The sequence below is a fragment of the Carettochelys insculpta genome, chromosome 1, assembly GCF_033958435.1.
Source record: "Carettochelys insculpta isolate YL-2023 chromosome 1, ASM3395843v1, whole genome shotgun sequence".
NCBI lineage: Eukaryota > Metazoa > Chordata > Testudines > Carettochelyidae > Carettochelys > Carettochelys insculpta.
In genome coordinates, this window is record NC_134137.1 from 376,049,123 (window position 1) to 376,068,268 (window position 19,146).

The following is a 19,146-nucleotide window of genomic DNA, read 5'->3' on the forward strand; positions in this document are numbered from 1 at the left end:
ATTTGGCATAATGAACAGTTCCAACAGGAGAGGAGACCCCATTGAGAATGGATAGATAACGTAGTAGATTGGTGCAGAGCTAGTCTACAGAAACTAAGCCACTCTGCACTGGACAGGGAAAGACAAAAAGAAATAGCAAGAAAGACATCAGACATCAACAGGCACTGAGCCCACGGCTGTTGATGAGGATGATGCTGATGAGTTCGTAGAACACATTAACACAACGTGGGTTGGGGGACACTGACACAGATACACTCCCTCTCAGGGGTGTCATCTCAAACACGGCGACCCCAGCAGACAAGCCCTCAGTCAGAGCCCGCTGCCCCACTCGTGTTTTAATGCCCGATTCTGTGAGCACAGAGTTTTTTAAGGGAGATGAAACTTAAGACAAATCTGCCTCCACAAAGGGGTACGGCAGTCTGCACAGTTTGAGTCCCCCAGGGGCCCACAGAGCACAGGCTGAGAAGCACTGCCCTAGAGCAGGGTGCACGCAGCAGGGAGTGGGCCCCTCAAGGGGGCATGAAATTTTGTAAGCGGGGAAGTGCAGCCCCAAGGCTCATCCCTCTGGTTACGAATGGTGAACTCTGGCCCTGCTGTTATGTCTGCGTATTCACATGTGCATACCGAGCCGGGACGTTTTACACGCTACAGACTTATTTTCTTACCTGGGCCGAAAGGTTTTTGTTTGGGTTGGTTTTTTTTTTTTTTTGCATATGAACATAACCAAAATTGTTATGGATTCCCCAAACCCCCCCCCATCGCTTTGGATTACATTAGCCTGGGAGTGGAGGGGTGAGAACTGCAGGGACAAAAAGTGGGGCCCAGTGTAAAAACTCTGCTCCCCCTGCCCTAGAGGAGAGACCCACCCCCAGAGCGGGGCCTGCAGCCCCAGGCTCAGCTGGGGGCTTCCCAGCAGCCTAACCTGGCCCCAGTGAGGGTGCAGGGGGGTTTCAAGGCCGAAGGCGGCCTCCCTCCTGCCCCCGGCTCCCCATTTGGATCTGCTCCCACCGGCCCGCCTCTGCAGCGACCCCTCCAGCCCTGCCCGAGGCCGGGGGGCGGCCCTAGCTGGCCGGGTGAGGCCCCTCCCCGTCCTACGCCCCCCCGGCCGAGGTGCAGCGGGCGGAATCCGGCTGGGAACCCGAGTGCCTCCGTTCGCCGCCGCCGCCGCCGCCTGGGGAGCAGGGTCCCCCGCGCAGGGGGGCAGCCCGCTGGCTGGCGCTGGGGCGGCGGGGCAGCGCCTGGCTCCCGCTTGGGGCTGCCTCCAGCCTGCGCATTCCGCAGCCGCAGCACAAAGGAGGCCGGAGCGCGGGCGGCTGCGACTTCGTCCCGCAAAGTTTGCGCAAACTTTTCGGGGCGGGGCTAGGGGGCGCTGGGAGGTTGGCGCGGGGGGCGCTAGGATGAGCCTGGGAGCCGGGGGGCGGCGGGGCGAGGCCGGCCAAGATGGCTGGGGGGTTGCAGCGTGGCCCGCGGCCCCCGGGCCCGGCTCGCTCTAGGGCGCAGGGGATGGGCTGGCTGCGGGGCCCCCTGCTCTGCGGGCTGCTGCTGGGCCTGGGGCCGGGGCCGGGGCCGGGGCCGCCCGCCTGCCGCGGGGCGCAGCTCAACGCCTCGGCCGCCCGGGACCGCTGCAAGCGAGCGGCGCCCTGCGAGCGGCTCCGCTCCAACGCGTGCCTGGGCTCGGCGCTGCCCTACGCCGCCACCTCCACGCTGCTGGCCGCCGACTCGCGCTCCCAGGAGGAGGCGCACGACAAGCTGCTGCTCTGGTCCGGTAAGGGGGCAGGGGGGCGGTGTATGGGGGGCGGAGCATGGGGCAGTGTAGGGGGACAATGCAGGGGGAATGGGGCGGTGTATGGGGTGCAGGGCGAGGGGGCAATGCAGGGGGAATGGGGCGGTGTATGGGGTGCAGGGCAGGGGGGCATGGGGCAGTGTAGGGGGGCAATGCAGGGGGAATGGGGCGGTGTATGGGGTGCAGGGCAGGGGGGCAATGCAGGGGGAATGAGGCAGTGTATGGGGGGCAATGCAGGGGGCAGTAGGGCGTGGCGAGCTGGAGGGCAGAGAGTGAGGGACAATGCATGGGGATGGCAGTGGGTCTGGAGGTGCCATGGCGTTGGGGGGTGGGGCCAGTGTAAAGGCACCTTGGTATGAGTGTCTGGGGGCCAACACAGGGGGCAGGACAAGGGGAGCTGCGGGCCAATGGAGAGGAGCCAGGGCATGGGGGTCTGGGGCCAACGGAGGGGACTGAGGGTTAATGCGTGGGGGGAGGAGTATAGCGTTTGGGGGCCAATTTGGGGCTGGGGGGCAACATGGGGCAAATGCAGGAGAGTAGGACATGGGTCGGGGGTAAATGTGGGGGCAGAGCGTGGGGCAGACTCAGGCGGGGGCATGTCGCATAGGGAGCACTGAGGGAGGGGCACATCAGGGCAGAGGGGAGGCTGGTCATGCAGGGGGTATTGTGGGAAGGGGCAGGCTGTGTGGAGAGTGGGGGCGTGAAAGTTAGGGCAGCAAATGCAAGGGGGGGTGTCGTACTGGAGGGGGGCAGTGCGGGAGGGGCACATCAGGGCACTCGGGGCGGGTTGCACAGGACATCGGGGGAGGGGCACATCATGCCGGAGGTGTGGGGGGAAGGGGCAATTGGGGGTTTTGGGGGGAAGGGATGGGGACAAAGGAGGAGGTTTGGGGGAGCCTGGGACAGGGACCTTACGGGGCTGTTGGGCCCAAAGGGAGGGGTATTTCAGAGCACACGCTGTAGGCGTCAGTCACTGGGCGTTGGGTGAGACGGGCAGAGCTCCCAGCGGCTTGGGAAGTTGGGGGCAGGTCACAGGGGAGCACAGCGCATCTTACAGACATGTCTTGGCTGCCCGGTGCCCTTTGCAGCCGAGGGAGCCCTTTTGCTCCAGCCTCAGAGGGCTGCAGTTCTGGTACTGCCACTCCAGCGTTCACCCCCCGCGGGTGGTACACAGTGTGTTGTCGCACGGGGATCCCAGGCTCGTGCCGCGCCAACATGCCCCGGAGCGTGGCTGGCACATGAGCTGTGGCACTTCTGGGCTCTAGGGTGTGTGGACATGGCTGGGAGAGCTACTGGTGTGCCCCACCAGTGGCTTCCCGGGGCAGATCTGTGCCTGGCAGGGCCACGTTCTTTGTCTGCCGGTGCGGTGTCTCCCCAGGTTCTGAGTCTTGCGCTGGGTGTGTGTCTGTAGCTTGTCTGCCCTCCGGACTGAGCTGGGGGCAGTTTACTGCTGACGTGGGGTTGCTTTGCTTTTCCCGAGTAAACCTGGGCTCATTGGTCCAGCCCAGAGGCCTACAACCAAACTTCCGTTGTTGTCTGTGATCTAAGCAGGTAGCAGCCTGCGGTTACTCAGGTCACTTCCACAGAGCCACTTCTCCAGCTCCAGTGATGTATGTTCACAGCCACAGCTGGTACCCAGCCCTGGAAGGGGGCCCTCCGAAAGCTGATGTCCCTGGGGCAGGGGGGCAGAAAGACGGGGAGGGAATTAGTTAGATACAAAAGAGGAAGCTGGGGGATTTGGTTGGTGACTGGTATGAGCAGTAGCGTCCTGGGTCTCTCGGAGGCCAGACCTGAACTGGCCTATCTCAGGAGGAGCTGTCGCTTATCTCCTGGGATAAGGTGGTGGGCTTAACCCAGTTCCTAGGGAGCAAAACCAGGGCTGACCCCCTTGAAGAGTGGCCTAGAATTCAGTGGGCCATGAAAGCTCCTGGGAGCAGGTGTCAGGAGGCAGAGGTACTGGTTTGGGGCTGTGAATGCAGCTGTTGCCGGCGGTGTACCTGGCGCATGGCTGAATGGAGAACTTTGCACTCTGAATGCATTTGGAGCGGGTTCCCTCTATTTTTGTTCATTTGTGGGTGGAATAAATTTTATGTGCACCAAGGCACGTTCTGATGTGCACCACCCATAGAAATACTGCCAGCTGTGGGTGCTCTGCTAATCAGCTGGGCGGCTCCTGAATCTCTCCTGGCTGGCTGCCCAAGCGCTCGGTTTACAGGCAACACTGCTCTGGTGGGATTCACCAGTAATAAAATCCCAGCTCCCAGAGTGAGATGAAATTTCACTGCCCTGGGGATCTGGTGCGCCCCTTTCAGTCTGAGCACTCATCAGCACAGCCATGAATGCAGACCTGATCACTGCTTGAGCTTTGGTCCTGTGCAAAGGTGCAGCCAACCTTTCCCCAGCCAACACTCTCACTTGCCCTCTGCTAGGACCTCATGCACTATATCTAAACCACGTTAGCTAGAACGCACCAAGGCTGGCCACATCTTCAGTACTTATCCTATTGCAACTACAGAGCCCTGCAGGCAAGGAGCCCAGGCACTGGATGCTGGGCAAGTAGTATCCATAGGATGCAACTCATAAACATGAAAGACATCCAAGGGCCACCCTGTAGGACTCAAACACCTGGTTGAATATACCACAGATGGAGAAAACCGACAGTACCAACTAGCTTGCAGTGGGTGAGGGTCGTAAATGGCTAACGCTGCCTCTGCCTGACCTCACATGGGGCGTTCTTTTTTATGCCTGTGGACAAAGCTGCCAGGAATGAGATTTAAAATAAATTGCAGGGGAAAACCCCTGACCTGTAAGACTGTGGAACGGATTGCCCACCGAGGTGGTGGGATCTCCTTCCCTGGGGTCTTCAATCAGAGATGGTCTTGAAGGGTTTATCTTGCCAGTGGGTTAGATCATATGGCCCTGGAGAGCCCTTCCAACCACTGTGCTGGAGAGCCTGGTTAGCATGAATGCTTCTTTGGTTGTATTTGTTGGCATGTGTAGCCCCAGGTAGCCCAAGTTACAGCTTTGATTGGCTGTAGTATAAGATGTGGGGGAGGGATAGCTCGGTGGTTTGAGCATTGGCCTGCTAAACCCCATGGCTGTGAGTTCAGCCCTTGAGGGGGCCATTGAGGGATCTGGGGCTTAAACTTGAAGGGGGGGGGGGGGTTGGATCTTGGTCCTCCCAAGAATGCAGGGGACTGGACTTGACCTCCTAAGGTCTCTTCCAGCTCTATGAGGTGAGTGTTTCCATATTATTATTATTATTATTATAGATCTGTGATGGGTAGAAAAAAAGTTATAGCTCTGGGGAGGTAGAGATGCCCATTGGTGAGTCAGACAGTGGTTCATCTCGTGTGCCATGTGCTTTGGAGAACAATGAAACAAACACTGAGGTAGTGATGGAAGCTGCATGAGACCCTAACTCCATAGATGTGTCTTAATATAGAGCAATGCAGAGTTTCACACCTAGGAACAAGGTCCATGGGACAAAGCTGCAGAGAGCGGGGCTGTATCTTAGGAGCTCAGTGACTATGGAAGTGGGCATGATACCCCTGTGAGCTCACAGAGCCCCTGCTGGGATGGGTAAATGGGGTGGTTTGTGTGTAGGAGAAAGGAGGTAATTTTTTACCTGTGTAGATGGCAAACTACAGGGAATACCGCGCCCCAGGGCTGGGGTCTGCATTTTAAAAAATGGTGAACAAATGCAGCGGATGCAGAGCTGCAGAAGTGACTGGAGGGCTGGAGACAGTGCCCCACGGCGGCAGACAGAAGGAGCTCCATGTGTTTAGCTTTCCCAAAGACGCTTGAGTGGTGACTGGATTGAGGCGCCTGAGGAGGCATGTGAGGAGGAAATACAGGGTACGAACGTCGTCATTTATAAACCGTGACGTCTCCAGCGCCTTCTGTCTACGGATCACAGCTGGGGCAAGGCCTTTGGGGAAGACGCTTTAGTCAAACACCAGTTATGGGCTCAGCCCAGGGAAACCGAGGGACAGGTCAGGGGCTGGTCAGATTTTTCCAGACCTGAAGAAGTGGCTCTGTCCCACGAAAGCTCAACACCAAATAGACTGAAGTGCGCCAGGACTGCTTTTATACTCTATGACTACAGAGCAGCTCCGTGTCCTGGGAAGAGATTTTATTCCTGATTCCTTCAGCTCTTGGTCAGTTGCTGGCCTGGAGCGCTGACCATCCCCAGGCGTTTTTTCCTCAGCTGCTGTGTCTACTTGTATTCCACCCCCAGCCCTGTTTGGGTGCCTTTCTAGCTTACCCGTGGGTTTCAATGCAAAACCGTGCATGGACATAGTATGGGCACAGAAAGTATTAAAGATGTCACAGGAAACTGGCTGGAGCGACGGGGCCGCAAGGGTGAGTTTCCTTTGCAGATGTCACGATTCCTCTGGGGGTGGCTGCCTTTTCTGCAGTTTGCACTTCTTGAAGAAGCTGCTGGGTTGGGCTGTTCACAAACCCTCTGCGCTGGCCTGACGCGGCTCCCACAGATGCCTACTTGACTCCAGCGAGAGCAGGATCAGACCAGAGCTAAGTTCTTTTGAAACCCAGGTGTGCAGTTGCCGTGGAAAACGCCCCCCAATGCAGCCAGCCTGTCTCAGCAGCCTCTATATGCCAGGGACTGTAACGCTCCGTGGAGGGGCTGGTGGGCGGCAGCAGATTGGGGCGGGCACCATCAGCTGATGCAGATTCCAACAGGCACAGGCAAACGGTGTGTGTGCAGCAGTCTGGAAAGGACCCAGTTCTGCCTCCTGGCTGGAGGATCCCTTCTCCGGTCTTCAGTGCTCGCTGCGGGGAGAAGATTCCCCTGTCCTGTCTTCTGAGCTGGTGTGGATGGGAGAGGAGGGGCTCTCCTCTTGGGAAGGAAAGGGATGCTGGGGCCTTTGTGTCCCCCTCCTTCATGCGGTGACTGCAGCCTGGCCGCAGCGTGAGAGTGTGTGAAGGATTGTAGCAGCCCATAAGCTGAGCTCCTCTCCCCAAGATCAGTCTCAGATGTTTGTGTATTTCACCTGGTGCCTGCCCACTGTGGCTCTCTAGGCATGTGATAAAGGAGCATTATCGCTCTTTGGCAGGTGGGGAAGCTGAGTCCTGGGGGGGGCGTGATGTAACCAGTGGAGTCCCCTACAGCCAATCAGTGGCAGAGCTGGGAGTGGAACCAGATCCCCACCTGGGGCTGGAGATAGAATCCGGGAGTCCTGGCTCCTAGGTCCATATCCTCAGTGTTAGATTGGCCTTCTCTGCCTGCAATTTGCTTGTCCCTTGCAGGGCTTAAGAGACTGAGGGGTGTCCTCTCTTGTTTAGCACAGGCAGCAAGTGGAAGAGCTGATGAGTGGTTAACACAGGCGGCAGAATCAAGGCCTGCCAGGCTGCAGAGCCCTCTGCTAGCCAAAGTCTCCCTGCACCCTATCCTCAGCTTAGTCTTGTTGAGGCAAGCAGGCTAGGGAAGCTGAGACCATCTCAATACCGCTGAGTTCCCAGACCTTGTTCTTCTCTCAACAGCAGCTTGACTCTCAACAACCCTATTCCCATTTGCTCCAAATCCCTAAATGGTCCCCTCAGGGATTGAGCTCACAACCCTGGGTTTAGCAGGCCAATGCTCAAACCACTGAGCTGTCCTTCCACCACATCAGCCCACTGCTCTCTGCTCACATTCGCCTCTCACCCCATCTAAAATGTCCCTCTCTCGTGTCTCTGGGGGGAGCCTGATCTGAACTTCCTCTCTGCCTCCTGGCCCAGCTGCTTCCGAGAAGCTCCCAGTCCAGATACCTCCTCCACTCCCATTGTTCCAACCGCACCTCTCGTCCGCTGTGTTCACTTCGCCACCAGCTTCCTCCCCAGCCTGCTTTCCATGTCCCCAGGTGGCAACACCCTCTCACACGTCCATCCCTGGTCTCCTTTTCTTCCAGCCCTTCCGTCTTCCCACCTCTTGGCAGCTTCCAGGCCACTCCCGCAGGAATGGCTAGGCAGCTTCCCTCTCCACATCCAGGCCTTCTGCCCTAGTTGGGTCTGGTGCAGGGGTCCAGTAGGCAGGGCTTGTTCACTCTTCCTGTTAATCAGCCAGGCACGGGCGTGCACCACAGCCGTCGCGCAGCCTTCCATGTGTTTGCACGTACAGGACTGTCTGTGTCTCGTTTACTGCAGCTGCTTGAGAACCACCACTTGCGCTTCTCTCTGAGTTCAATCACAGCTCTCGCTAAATACCCGAGAAACCGAGGCTGCGAGCTCTCAAACGACACCAAGGACTTCGTGCTGGGGATTTTGTGGTTCTTAGACATGCCAGGGGATTGCAATGTAAATATAGTGGGATGCAGAGCCAGCAATGGTCTGGCAGCCGAAGTTCCCACGTTAACCTTAACTCTGCCCTCTGCACTATAGCTGTCCACTCTCTGGAAGTAGCTACAGACAGACCCAGCCACACACACTTTTTCATGCATGGCTTTTCAGTACAGTTCCTAGACCCACATGTCCCCTGTCAGCCCTCTCCATACAGGCAGGAAATGCTCACTTTTTCTAGTGACTAACTCCATGTCCAGGCCAGAAGGCGTGAATAGAGCCTAATCTTGTCACATGATTGTCATCTTCTGCCCTTCCGAGCCTCTAGTGAGATGGGTGGAGGGGACTTCTGCTGGGATAAGCTGTTGGATGAAGTTGTGGGGGGTTCTCTGATCCACATTTAGGAGTGAGCAGGGTCTGGGAAGGAGCCGGACGTGTAAGAGGAGGATGGGGGAGGACACCCTACCTGCACCAGGTGTGTCCCATGTACCCATATAAGCGGGAGGTTAATGTGGGAACTACGGCAGCCTGAACGTTGCTGGCTTTGCATCCTACTGTATTTACGTTGCAATCCCCTTGCATGTCTAAGAACCGTAAAACCTCTAGCACCAAGTCCTTGGTGTCATTTCAGAGTTAAAACTGATGCCAAAAGACTAGGTAAACATACGAATGTTTGTAATAAACACACGGCCTTCCCCATGCTGCTAACCCCAGGTGGGATAATGAACACAGAAGTAAGGGTGACATTTTAATGTGCTTCTTGTTTTTATGCCAGCTGCCTTCCCCTGGCATTTTGCACAGTTATGGTTATCGAAACCAGATCATTGGTTTCGCTTCCTCCTGGTGTTCCCTCTTAGGTAGGTGTTTGGGGGAGAGTCTAAGCCCGCCCAGCTGATTGGCCTCTGAGGATAGAACAAGAGGCAATGGACTTACACTGCAGCAAGGGAGGCTTAGGTTGGACATTAGGAAGAAGTTCCTAACTGTCAGGGTGGTCAAACCGTGGAATAAATTGCGAAGGGAGGTTGTGGAATCTCCATTGCTGGAGATATTTTAGAGCAGGTTAGATAGATGTCTATCAGGGATGGTTTAGACAGTACTTGGTCCTGCCATTGGGGCAGGGGGCTGGACTCGATGGCCTCTCGAGGTCCCTTCCAGTCCTAGTGTTCTATGATTCTATGATTAGCAGTGTGCCCACTGTTAAGTTATTTTTTGTTTGTCCCGGTGGTGCACTTTCATCATGCATGGGGCACATAACAAAATTTATTCTGCACGTGTCTGGAAAAGATAAAGCATTGCTTCCACCTCCCCCCTGTCATCAGCTTCAGCTCACTTTCACGTCTGAGGTTGCAGGCCCTAGCGTGATGCCACAATGTTACTTTGCAAATGCTGAAGGCGGGTTTTGGTGGTAAATAGTCCCCATTTTGCCTTATTTTTATGCATGGTTAAAAAAACCTGTTAACTTTAGCATTTGAGATTTTTTGCTCTTTTACAAAGCCTATGAACTTCTGGGTGACCTTTGCCCTTGTCATATCCCTTCAACTTGGAATTGCCTCATCTTATCTTGTGTGTTTAAAGTTGTCAGCTCAAGAGCTCTTGTAAGTAAGGGCTTTGCAAGCATGATGCAGTTAAATTACTAAATGTGCTTTGATGGCATTTTGTTCCATGAGACTCATGTCCCATCACTATTTTGAGTCTTCTGATTTGTCTCTATCCTGAAGCACTTTAATGGAGTGGGCCATTCTGTTAATGACCTGAAAGTCTGTGTTTTACTAAAAAGGAACTTTCCCAGCCATTTGGAAGGAGAGGCTGCTGAACTCTCTTTTATATTCAAATTCGACACATTAACGTGGTTTGAACTGGGATGACAATTTTCTAGCTCATTACAGGGACTCTTTCACATACTTTGCTTTGTTTAGTTTTTGGCTCACCCCGCCCCCCCCCGCCCCTCTACTCTCTGATTTGTTCACCTGGATAATATTTTTTCTGATGTGTCAAAATTGATTATTATTTTTGGTTCTCTGTGCCTCAAGTATTGAGTCTGTTCTGGTATGGCTATGGTCTGAAGGAGTGGGTCTGTCCCACGAAAGCTCATCACCTAATAAATTATTTTGTTAGTCTTTAAAGTGCTACTGGACTGCTTTTTTGTTTTGATAGTATGTAAACTAGCACGGCTTTCTCTCTGTGACTATCCTGAAGCAGTGAGTTCCACGGATGAACGGTGTGCGGCCTTGGCTGTCTCATAGGACCACTGCCTTGGCAGGGATGGCAATTTTCGTGGCTTGAGCGAAATAAATGTGCTGTTGGCCCGAGTCCCATTCTTAGCATCACCTCTGAACTCACTGACCTGTTCGTAGTCACAGAAGAAAGGCTACAGACTGAGGCTGGGCTCTCAAGATGATATGTTTCTCTCTGAGGCTACGGCTTTACTATGCAAAAGATGGGCCCAGTCAGAGTCGATCTTTCAGGGTTTGCTTTCGCGCGCCTAGTGGGGACGTGCAAAACTGACCTATATAGGGTCTGCGGTCAAGCCCTGTGCGCCACAATATCACGAGACGTAAGGGAGGCCCATGGAAGAGTTTCTCCTGTCAACTTCTCTCTGTGAGGGCAGCCAGGTGCATCAGTTGTAGGTAAGTCGATTTCAGCTACGCAATTGCTGTAGCTAGAATTCCGTATCTACAATTGACTTTAATGCTTAGCGTAGACCTGGCTTGAGAGAGGGTGATATTGTCCCCGCTTTGTATTGGGGGAGTGGAGAAACCGAGAGGTTTAATTCAGCGGTTCTCAGACTTTCCAGGCAGCTGTACCTCTTTCAGGACGCCGAGGGGTCTTGCATATGCCCACGCTTCATCTTTGTCTCCTGCCGTATCAGTATAAAAGAAATCAGATGGAATAGGAATATCGTACTTACTTTCCAGTGCGTAGAGCAGTTAAGAACAAGGCTCTGTCTGAGTAAAACTGACTTGTGTAGCTGTTGTAAAATTAAGCAAGCATTGAGATGAGTTGACATAGTCCCTGGGAGATGTATGTGAATTGAAATTGTAGAGAGGTGATGCTTCCAGGGAACAAGGAGATACATACACACCTCATAGAGCTGGAAGGTGTGTCTAGTCCCTCTTGGCAGGAACAAACACCTTTTCTTTTTTTTAAACCTATTTGCCCTGGATCCCTAAATGGCCCCCTCAGGGGTTGAGCTCACAACCCTAGGTTTAGCAGGCCAATGCTCAAACCACTGAGCTATTCCTCCCCTAAGAAGGCTGAGCATTGTGGATCCTTCAGTGTGAAACATTCTCCTGTTTGCTTTTGCTGTGAGCTCGTCTCGCTGGTCCTTCCGCGTTGCCAGCGTCTGTGGAAATCGCTCGATCGTTGATCTCAAAACGTCCAGTTAGCAGAAAGGCTGCAGGGCCGGGGTAGTGACAGAGCCGGCTGCCAAGCAGGCTGCTCGTTACTGAACCCCGCGGCAGGTGGAGATGAGCCCTGGCAGAGGAGACCCTCTACAGTTCAGCAGCCTGGGCCTCCACTGCCAGGCTGGCTGGGGCTTTCAGTGCATCATGGGATTTAATCAGCCGTCTGGAGACAGGGAGGGAGATGCAGAATCTTCCTCCCACGTGGCCAGCCCAGATGCAGCCCGGACTAGCAACGAACATACACTGCCCCCATCAGAGGGCGGCAAATACGTCCTGAGACAGCTGGGAACAGCCTTGTGCTTGGAGAAGATTCCTTGAGGACTAGGGAAGCCCCATGTGGCCTGATGCAGCACTGCATGGGAAGCCAACTACTGAATAAGCAGCTGCGGGCTCAACGCTGCTGGAGGAAGTGCCTTGGAGCCTGCTTTGTTTATCCTCCGTGAAACACGGCTGGGAGCACTACGGTGGGGGCAGGTGGATTTGTCCACGCTGCAGTGATGGGACACTTGCCCCCTGCACTGCAGGGGATTTGTTTGGCCTTTCACGGGAGAGGCAGTGTTGATCGCAGGGGGGTGATGGATTTCAGGCAGGATGGACCAGCGGGCCAGGACGGCACAGTAGGTTGTAATGATACAAGACGACAGAGCCAGAGAATAGAAGAGCTGCTCCCGGGGAAAGGAAAGGAGTCCCATGGGGTGGTTGCCGCGCAGAAGTCAAGCTGCTGTCCCAGCCTAGGCCAGGAGCCCAGTATAGAGGAGAAGTCATCTGGCTGCTCACAACATTTCACCTGCGTAGCTTTATCTTAAAGCTGCAGGTTGAACCTCTCTAGTACGGCACCCATGGGACATGGTGGGTGCTGAATGAGTGACTTTGCCAAACCTCGGGAGGTCAGTTAGCTGTGTAACCAACTCTTCCACTGCTTCCTGGGCTCTTAGAACAAAACAAACTAGCAGCAATGAAGCACTTTAAAGACTAACAAAATGATTTATTCAGTGACGAGCTTTCATGGGACAGACCCACTTCATCTGGTAGATTTCATTTCCAATGCAGACTGACATCTGTAAGTACAGAGGACCAAAAAGAAAAATAATTGCAATAAAAACTGACAAATCAAATAGGATAGAGGGAACGGGGTGGGGGGATGTTAATTGTCCTGTCTGAGATAATTACGAGCATCAGAGGCAGGGAAGCAGTCCTTGTAATGCGTGAGATAATTGATGTCTCTGTTCACACCACGTGTTCGTGTGTCAAATTTGAATATGTACTCTAACTCACAAATCTCGCGCTCCACTCTGTTGTTAAGTTCTCTGTGTTGCAGGACACAAATTTTCTGGTCTTTAACAGAATGGCCCACTCCATTGAAGTGTTCGCTGACCAGCTTACGTGTATTGAGTTTCTTGATGCGTGCTCTGTGTCCATTTATTCTTTAGCGAAATTTTTGCCCAGTCTGTCCAGTGTACAAAGTACTGTGTCTCATGTACTATTCAACGCGCTGGGCTCTTAGAAGACATTTAGGGGTAAATTACAACTAAACAACAGCAGAGAACACTGAGAGCCAGGACTGGGGGCTGGAAACAAACTTTGTGGGGTCACAGGAAACTTGGCCACACCCATGATAAGCGGTCATCCGGCTAACTAAAATCATGCTGGATTATGGACATTGTCAGACTAGAGAGTTCCAGAGTGGTGAAGTTCAACTTGTAGTGCTTTAGTTACCCGCAAAAGGTTAATGAATTCATAACTGGCTCACTGCTCTTCCCATCTTCCTGCCCCCGCACTCCCTTGGGCTATAGGTTCAAATCCCAGCAGAGGCGTCTTAGCCTGGTTTGTTTCTTGGCTAGCCAAACAGAATTCTGTGCACCCAGCTGTGCCTGGAGCTTAACAAGTAGGCGTCCGTTCGAAAGTCCCGTGTGCGCTGCCGGGAGGCTGGCTGTCCCAGGGTGCTTTTCTGCAGAGGGTGATCTCTGCCAAAAATACTTTTCTGCTGACTGCTGTGCTCCTCCACCCCAGAGGTGGCTGCCTTTCACTGCTCGTGTCTTGTGCTTTGTAAAGCAGGTGGAGATCATTCGCCAAGGTGCTATAAAAGATAAAATATTGGCTCCTGGCTTACCAGCATGTATCACTGACCAAATATGGCCCCATAAGCAGACTCTTTACAGCATCTTTGCTTGCTGTTCACTGTGACGGAGCTGTAATCTGGGAACTGGCCTAGCTAAAGCCACCAGAACAACCATGCTTAAGGGCCATATGACTTACAAGGAATCTTCTGGGCCCAGATCCCTGCTGGAGTAAACAGGTGCAGCTCCAGTGATAATCGCTGGTCTTTCAGCCCTTTATGCCAGAAGAGACTTTGGTTTGCTGTGTTTGAAGCTTTAGTTTCCACTCCAAATCAAACCACAGCAGGTTTGGGGATTCATCCACCGCTAACTCTAGCAAGGTCTTTTGTGACCTGGTCATGCAGGCTGGACAGGACCTCGGTAGATAATCTCTTCCAGCCTTTGTCCTGGGGAAGGGCCATGTAAACCTAAACCATCCTGCAGGTGTTTTTCCAGCCGGTTCTTAAAAACCTCCCATGAATGGGGATTCCAGCGTCTCCCGAGGTAACCCATCCCAGTCTTTAACTACCTTCCTGCTTAGAAAGTTCTCCCTAATATGCAGAATTAAATCTCCCCAACTGCAAACGAAGCTAATTGCTTCTTGGTCCTACCCTCAGAGAACACGGAAAATAAATTGATTGTGGGTCGTCTGATGTATTTGAAGGCCGTTATCAGCCACCCCGTCACCTCTAGACTAGCCATGCCGAGTTCTTTCAGCTTTGCCCTATAGGTTTTCTAAACCTCTGACCTTTCGTGTTGGTCCCCTCTGGACTTTCTCTAGTTTGTCGGCACCTTTTTTAAAGCACACGGCACCAGCTGGAGGACAGTGCTGCAGCTGAGGCCTTGTCAGTGCCAACCAGAAAGGAACAATTGCCTTCTTTTCCTTCCTTACGACAGCCCCATTAATACACGGCCAAATGAGATTTGCATTTTCTTTGGCAGATATTACCGTGTAAGGAACCTGGTTCTTCCCAGTAATCTGGGCTACAGGCAATGGGAAAGATGCTGTTGTGGGGCAGACCGGTGTTCTCTGCAAGGTGTGTGCTTGCCCTGCCTCTCGGGAGAGAGTCAGACGCCAGCTGGCTGATGAGCAGAGTGCCCACAGTTAGGTTGCTCGTTCTGGTGGTGGTGCACATTCCACATGCTTTGATGTGCATAAAATTTATTCTGCACATGAATGGAAAAAATCCGGCCACGTTTGGAATAGGAATGTTAGTTGTTAACCAGTTCTGGTTAACTGGTGGAGGCTGGAGCAGCCCCACGCCCTGTTTGTGGTGGTCCAGGGTGGGGGTGCTGGGGAGGCCGTTCCAGCCCAGCCAGAAGTGCCCCTGCCTGCGGAGCACCCAGCGCTGCTGCAGGTAGGGGCTGCTCCAGCCTGGATGGAGCGCCCCTGCCCACAGTGTGCTGGGGACCAGGGCTGCTCCAGAGGCACCGCAGGAAGGTAAGCTCCTGCTGGGCCAGAACAGCCCAGGTCCCCGGTGTGCCACGGGTGGTCCAGCACAGCCCCAGCCCTGGGCATGCAGGCAGCTTGCGGGGGGAGCCGGGCTGGAGCAGGCCCCCGTGCAACCCCCCCTTTAATTAGTTATCCAGTTAAACAGTGGGTTAACCTGCTCTTGAACCAGTTAACCAATGAAACAGGATTTTGCATCCCTCGTTTGGAAAAGTTTAGATGGGGCCGGGAGCTGCAACCCTGGCGACTTCCTGCGTCTCCTGTTCACGTTTCACTGCATACGAGAATCAATGGGTTATACCTGCCTGGGGGATTTAGCTGGGCACACCAGTGACCTCTAGTGGCCAGTAGAGCTGGTGGAAGTTGATTCCTCTCCAAGGTGTGACAGACAAGTAGCTGTTTGAGCCAGACAAGGGGGAGAGACACTGCAAACCAAACAAGGCAAAAGTCATGGTTTAAAATTGTTTCACAAAGCAAATTTCTTTCCCTCTCAGCTGCAGTGGCCACTTACGAACCCCCAAAGCCGTATTCTCCCGTCATGCCCGGAGCCGGGGCTGCATATCTTGGCTGAGCACATGAGAGTTGTGACTTGTGCCCAGTTCCAGAGGTGGAAAAAGTACTCCCAAAAGTTACTTGAGTAACAGTGTGGCTGCTTTCCCTTCTGGGTACTTGAGTACAATCACGACGAGAGGCCTGTGTGCGTTTACTCAAGCAGTTGGGGGTGACTTGTACTTCAGTACATCCCCCACCCCCACCCCGAGCAGCAGTACTTTTACTCAGATAACTTTTGGGGTATTTTTCCCTCCTCTGCCCAGTTCTGGATTTTACTCTGACTGCAGCGTGTTTCACCCAGTGGTTGGGAGGCCTGACGTGCTGTCGAAAAGGATAATCAAAGGACGTTCCGTAGCAAGGGTTTTCATATGTATTTGTGACACAGGAGAGAGCTGAGCTGTTAGAGAAGGATCAGAAAGGGAGCCGAGTTAGTCTGTATCTTCCCAAAAACAGCAAGAAGTCCTGTGGCACCTTATAGACTGAAGCAGGTCTTTGCCCAAAAAAGCTCCTGCCCCAAAATATCTGATCGTCTCTAAGGTGCCACAGGACTTCTTGTTGTATATGAGAAGTGTTCACACCATGGTGTGCAGCCCTCTGCCTCACGCCACCTTCGCAGCTACTAACTGAGAGAAGGATGAGGCACGTGAGACGTTTTTGGTAGCATTGAACAGACCAGGCGCAAGGTAAGTCCTGTTTTTATGAAACCAACTGGCTGCTTGGACACCATTGTGCTGCACTGGATTGAGCACCTCAGAGCTGCCTGGTTTCATGACGTGTCCTAGTACTGGCACTTGTTCAGACACCAGAGGGATCGTCAGGGATTGAACCGGGTGTTTCAGCATCAGAAACACAGGCTGAGCTAAGGGAGTAACTCTCGTGCAGGAGCTGGTTACAGGGCCCAGCTGCTAGAGGGTGGTGCAGAGCCAGCATGTGACACCAATGCCAATGCTGAGTTCCCACTGCTGCCTTCTCCTTCGGCCAGGTCTGCGGAACGCCCCCCGCTGCTGGGACGCGATTCAGCCCCTGCTGTGCGCCGTCTACATGCCCAAGTGTGAGGATGGCCAGGTGGAGCTGCCCAGCCAGACCTTGTGCCAGGCCACCCGGGGCCCGTGCACCATCGTGGAGCGGGAGCGGGGCTGGCCCGACTTCCTCAAATGCACCACAGACCGCTTTCCCGAGGGCTGCCCGGTAAGGAGGCGTCCAGCTGACGGCATAGCCATCCTGTCCCCCTGCCTCCACCAGGCCACGGAAACAGCCCGGAGAGGGGAGCAATAGCTGGGGTGATGAGTCATTTGGACAGACTGGACCATAGCAACCAGACTTCCCAGTTCTGGGTTGGAGCACAGGATGTAGGAAACATGAGCAAAGGGCTCGAGAATAAGACAGAGAATATCTTATTGCCCTTGTATAAAACCATGGTACGCCCACGTCCTGAATACTGTGTGTGCAGATGTGGTCACCTCATCTCAAACAAGGTCTATTGGCATTGGAAAAGGGTCAGAAAAGGGCAACTAAAAGGATTAAGGGGTTGGAACGGGTCGCGTGTGAAAAACGATTGAAGAGGCTAAGGCCTTTCAGCTTAGAAAAGAGGAGACTGAGGTGGGATCTGATAGAGGCATTTAAAATTACAAGGGGTGTGGAGAAAGTGAACCAGGAAAAATTATTTACTTGTTCCCGTAATATAAGAACTGGGGGAAACCAAGCGAAATTAATGGGCAGTGGGTTTAAAACAAAGAAGAGGAAATCCTTCTTCACACAGTTTACCTGTGGAACTCCTTGCCAGAGGAGGCTGTGAGGGCTGGGTCTATAACAGGGTTTAAGAAAGAGCTAGATAAATTGCTGACGGTTAGGTCCGTTAATGGCTGTTAGCCAGGATGGGTAAGGAATGGTGTCCTTCTCCTCTGTCAGGAGCTGGAGATGGATGGCAGGAGAGGGATCATTACATGTTTGGTCCACTCCCTCTGGGACACCTGGTGTTGGCCATTGTCAGCAGACAGGACACTGGGGTAGATGGACCTTTGGTCTGACCCGGTATGGCCGTTCTTACGTTCTTATGTGCCTGTTCTGGAGATCAATAGAAACAGGCTCTAAATTCACCTGGACAGGAAGCCCTTACGTAAAACCCTGTGCTGCAGGAAGCGGTGCTAGCTGCCACGTAGGCAATGCCCTTCCTTCAGCGTTGGTACTGAATACACCCCCTGGCCTGGTGCTAGGAGGTGCTGTGTGGCTAGAGGTGCGGTTTTATGCCTGGGCCGTAAGAATGAAGTGGACCGTTATCTCGTGTCTACAGCTAAATCCCCCCTGGAATCTCAGGGAAGTTACCCTGGTTTCCCCAGCCTCAAAGGCTGTTGTACAGCACTGTTGAGTTACTCTGTTCCGCACAGGAAGTGGTTGCATTTTAGCAGAGGTCAGGAAGCCCTTGTGAAGCTGTTGGCGGTCTCCTGGTAGGTGCTGGGTGAATGTACGGTACCAGGTATTCCTGCAGTTGTTCTGATGATACCCTCGTCTCTTTTGAGAGGCAACAGCTAGGCCCAAACTGTGTTTGGGGGAGGGGAAAAGTTTTTGAGGCTCGTTGGGAATGGAAATATTTGGGGCTCCCAGCCAGACCGGGCTGGGGATCATCGATGGTCAGGTTTCTGAGTGTCATGTAACCAATGCAGAACCGCAGCGAAAACGGCTTTCTTCTAACCCTGCCAAAGGGAGCACCCCAAAACCAGCTGCCCCCACTTCCCTGCAGCGTCTCTGTCGACCCCTCCCTGGCACTCCTCCCATGGCCCTTTCCCTGGCAGAGGTGAAGGAAGAGGGCCCCATTCTTACAGGGGGAGAACTGAATTACTTCCACACCACTCTGGGCTCCTCCGGGCGCCCACAGGAGGTGCTTTGGCTGGGCAGGGCTTTCTAGACAAGGGGGCGGAGTCCCAGCCCCATTGAAATTGATGGCCAAACTACCGCTGATTTCAGCAGGGGCAGGACTTCGCCCAGCGGTTTCGGTGTCCCTGCCTCCCTGGGGGTGCAGAGTGATCCCCGCCAGAGGCAGGCAAGGAGAACAGTTCCCCCCGAGGGCCGGGAGGCCGTCAGTAGCAGATCTGGGACTGCGAGCTGGTTCCCAGCCCTCGGGGTGGGTCAGTCTCTTGCAACCACCTCCCGTTAACCCGTGACGATCCCTCTCCCGTCTCCCCTGGCCCCGTCCCGTCGCCCCGTCCCAGAACGAGGTGCAGAACATCAAGTTCAACAGCTCGGGGCGCTGCGAGGCGCCGCTGGTGCAGACGGACAACCCGAAGAGCTGGTACGAGGACGTGGAGGGCTGCGGCATCCAGTGCCAGAACCCCCTCTTCACGGAGAGCGAGCACCTCAACATGCACAGCTACATCGCCGTCTTCAGCTCCGTCACCATCTTCTGCACCTTCTTCACCCTGGTGAGCCGGGGCGGGGCTGGGCGGCTGAGCCCCCGCGGGTGGGTGCTGGAAAGGGTGGGGCAGGGGGAAATGTGCATTGGCTCGGCGCCCCGCCCCCGGTGGTGGGCATACGTACGTCTTTGCTGCTCTCAGCTGCGGTGCTCAATGGGGAGGCTGTGGAGCCAGG

The 19,146-nt window shown here is 54.1% G+C and overlaps 1 protein-coding gene across 1 annotated transcript in view; it reads left to right on the forward strand.

Annotated features, from left to right (window-relative positions):
• Positions 1-1,400: 1,400 nt before the first annotated feature.
• SMO (smoothened, frizzled class receptor) overlaps positions 1,401-19,146 on the forward strand; it is a 36,399-nt gene continuing 18,653 nt past the window's right edge. Inside the window, 3 exon segments of the mRNA XM_074975805.1 lie at positions 1,401-1,765; positions 16,547-16,752; positions 18,771-18,980. Coding sequence (XP_074831906.1) covers positions 1,441-1,765; positions 16,547-16,752; positions 18,771-18,980 — 741 coding nt within the window. The 5' untranslated portion in view covers positions 1,401-1,440.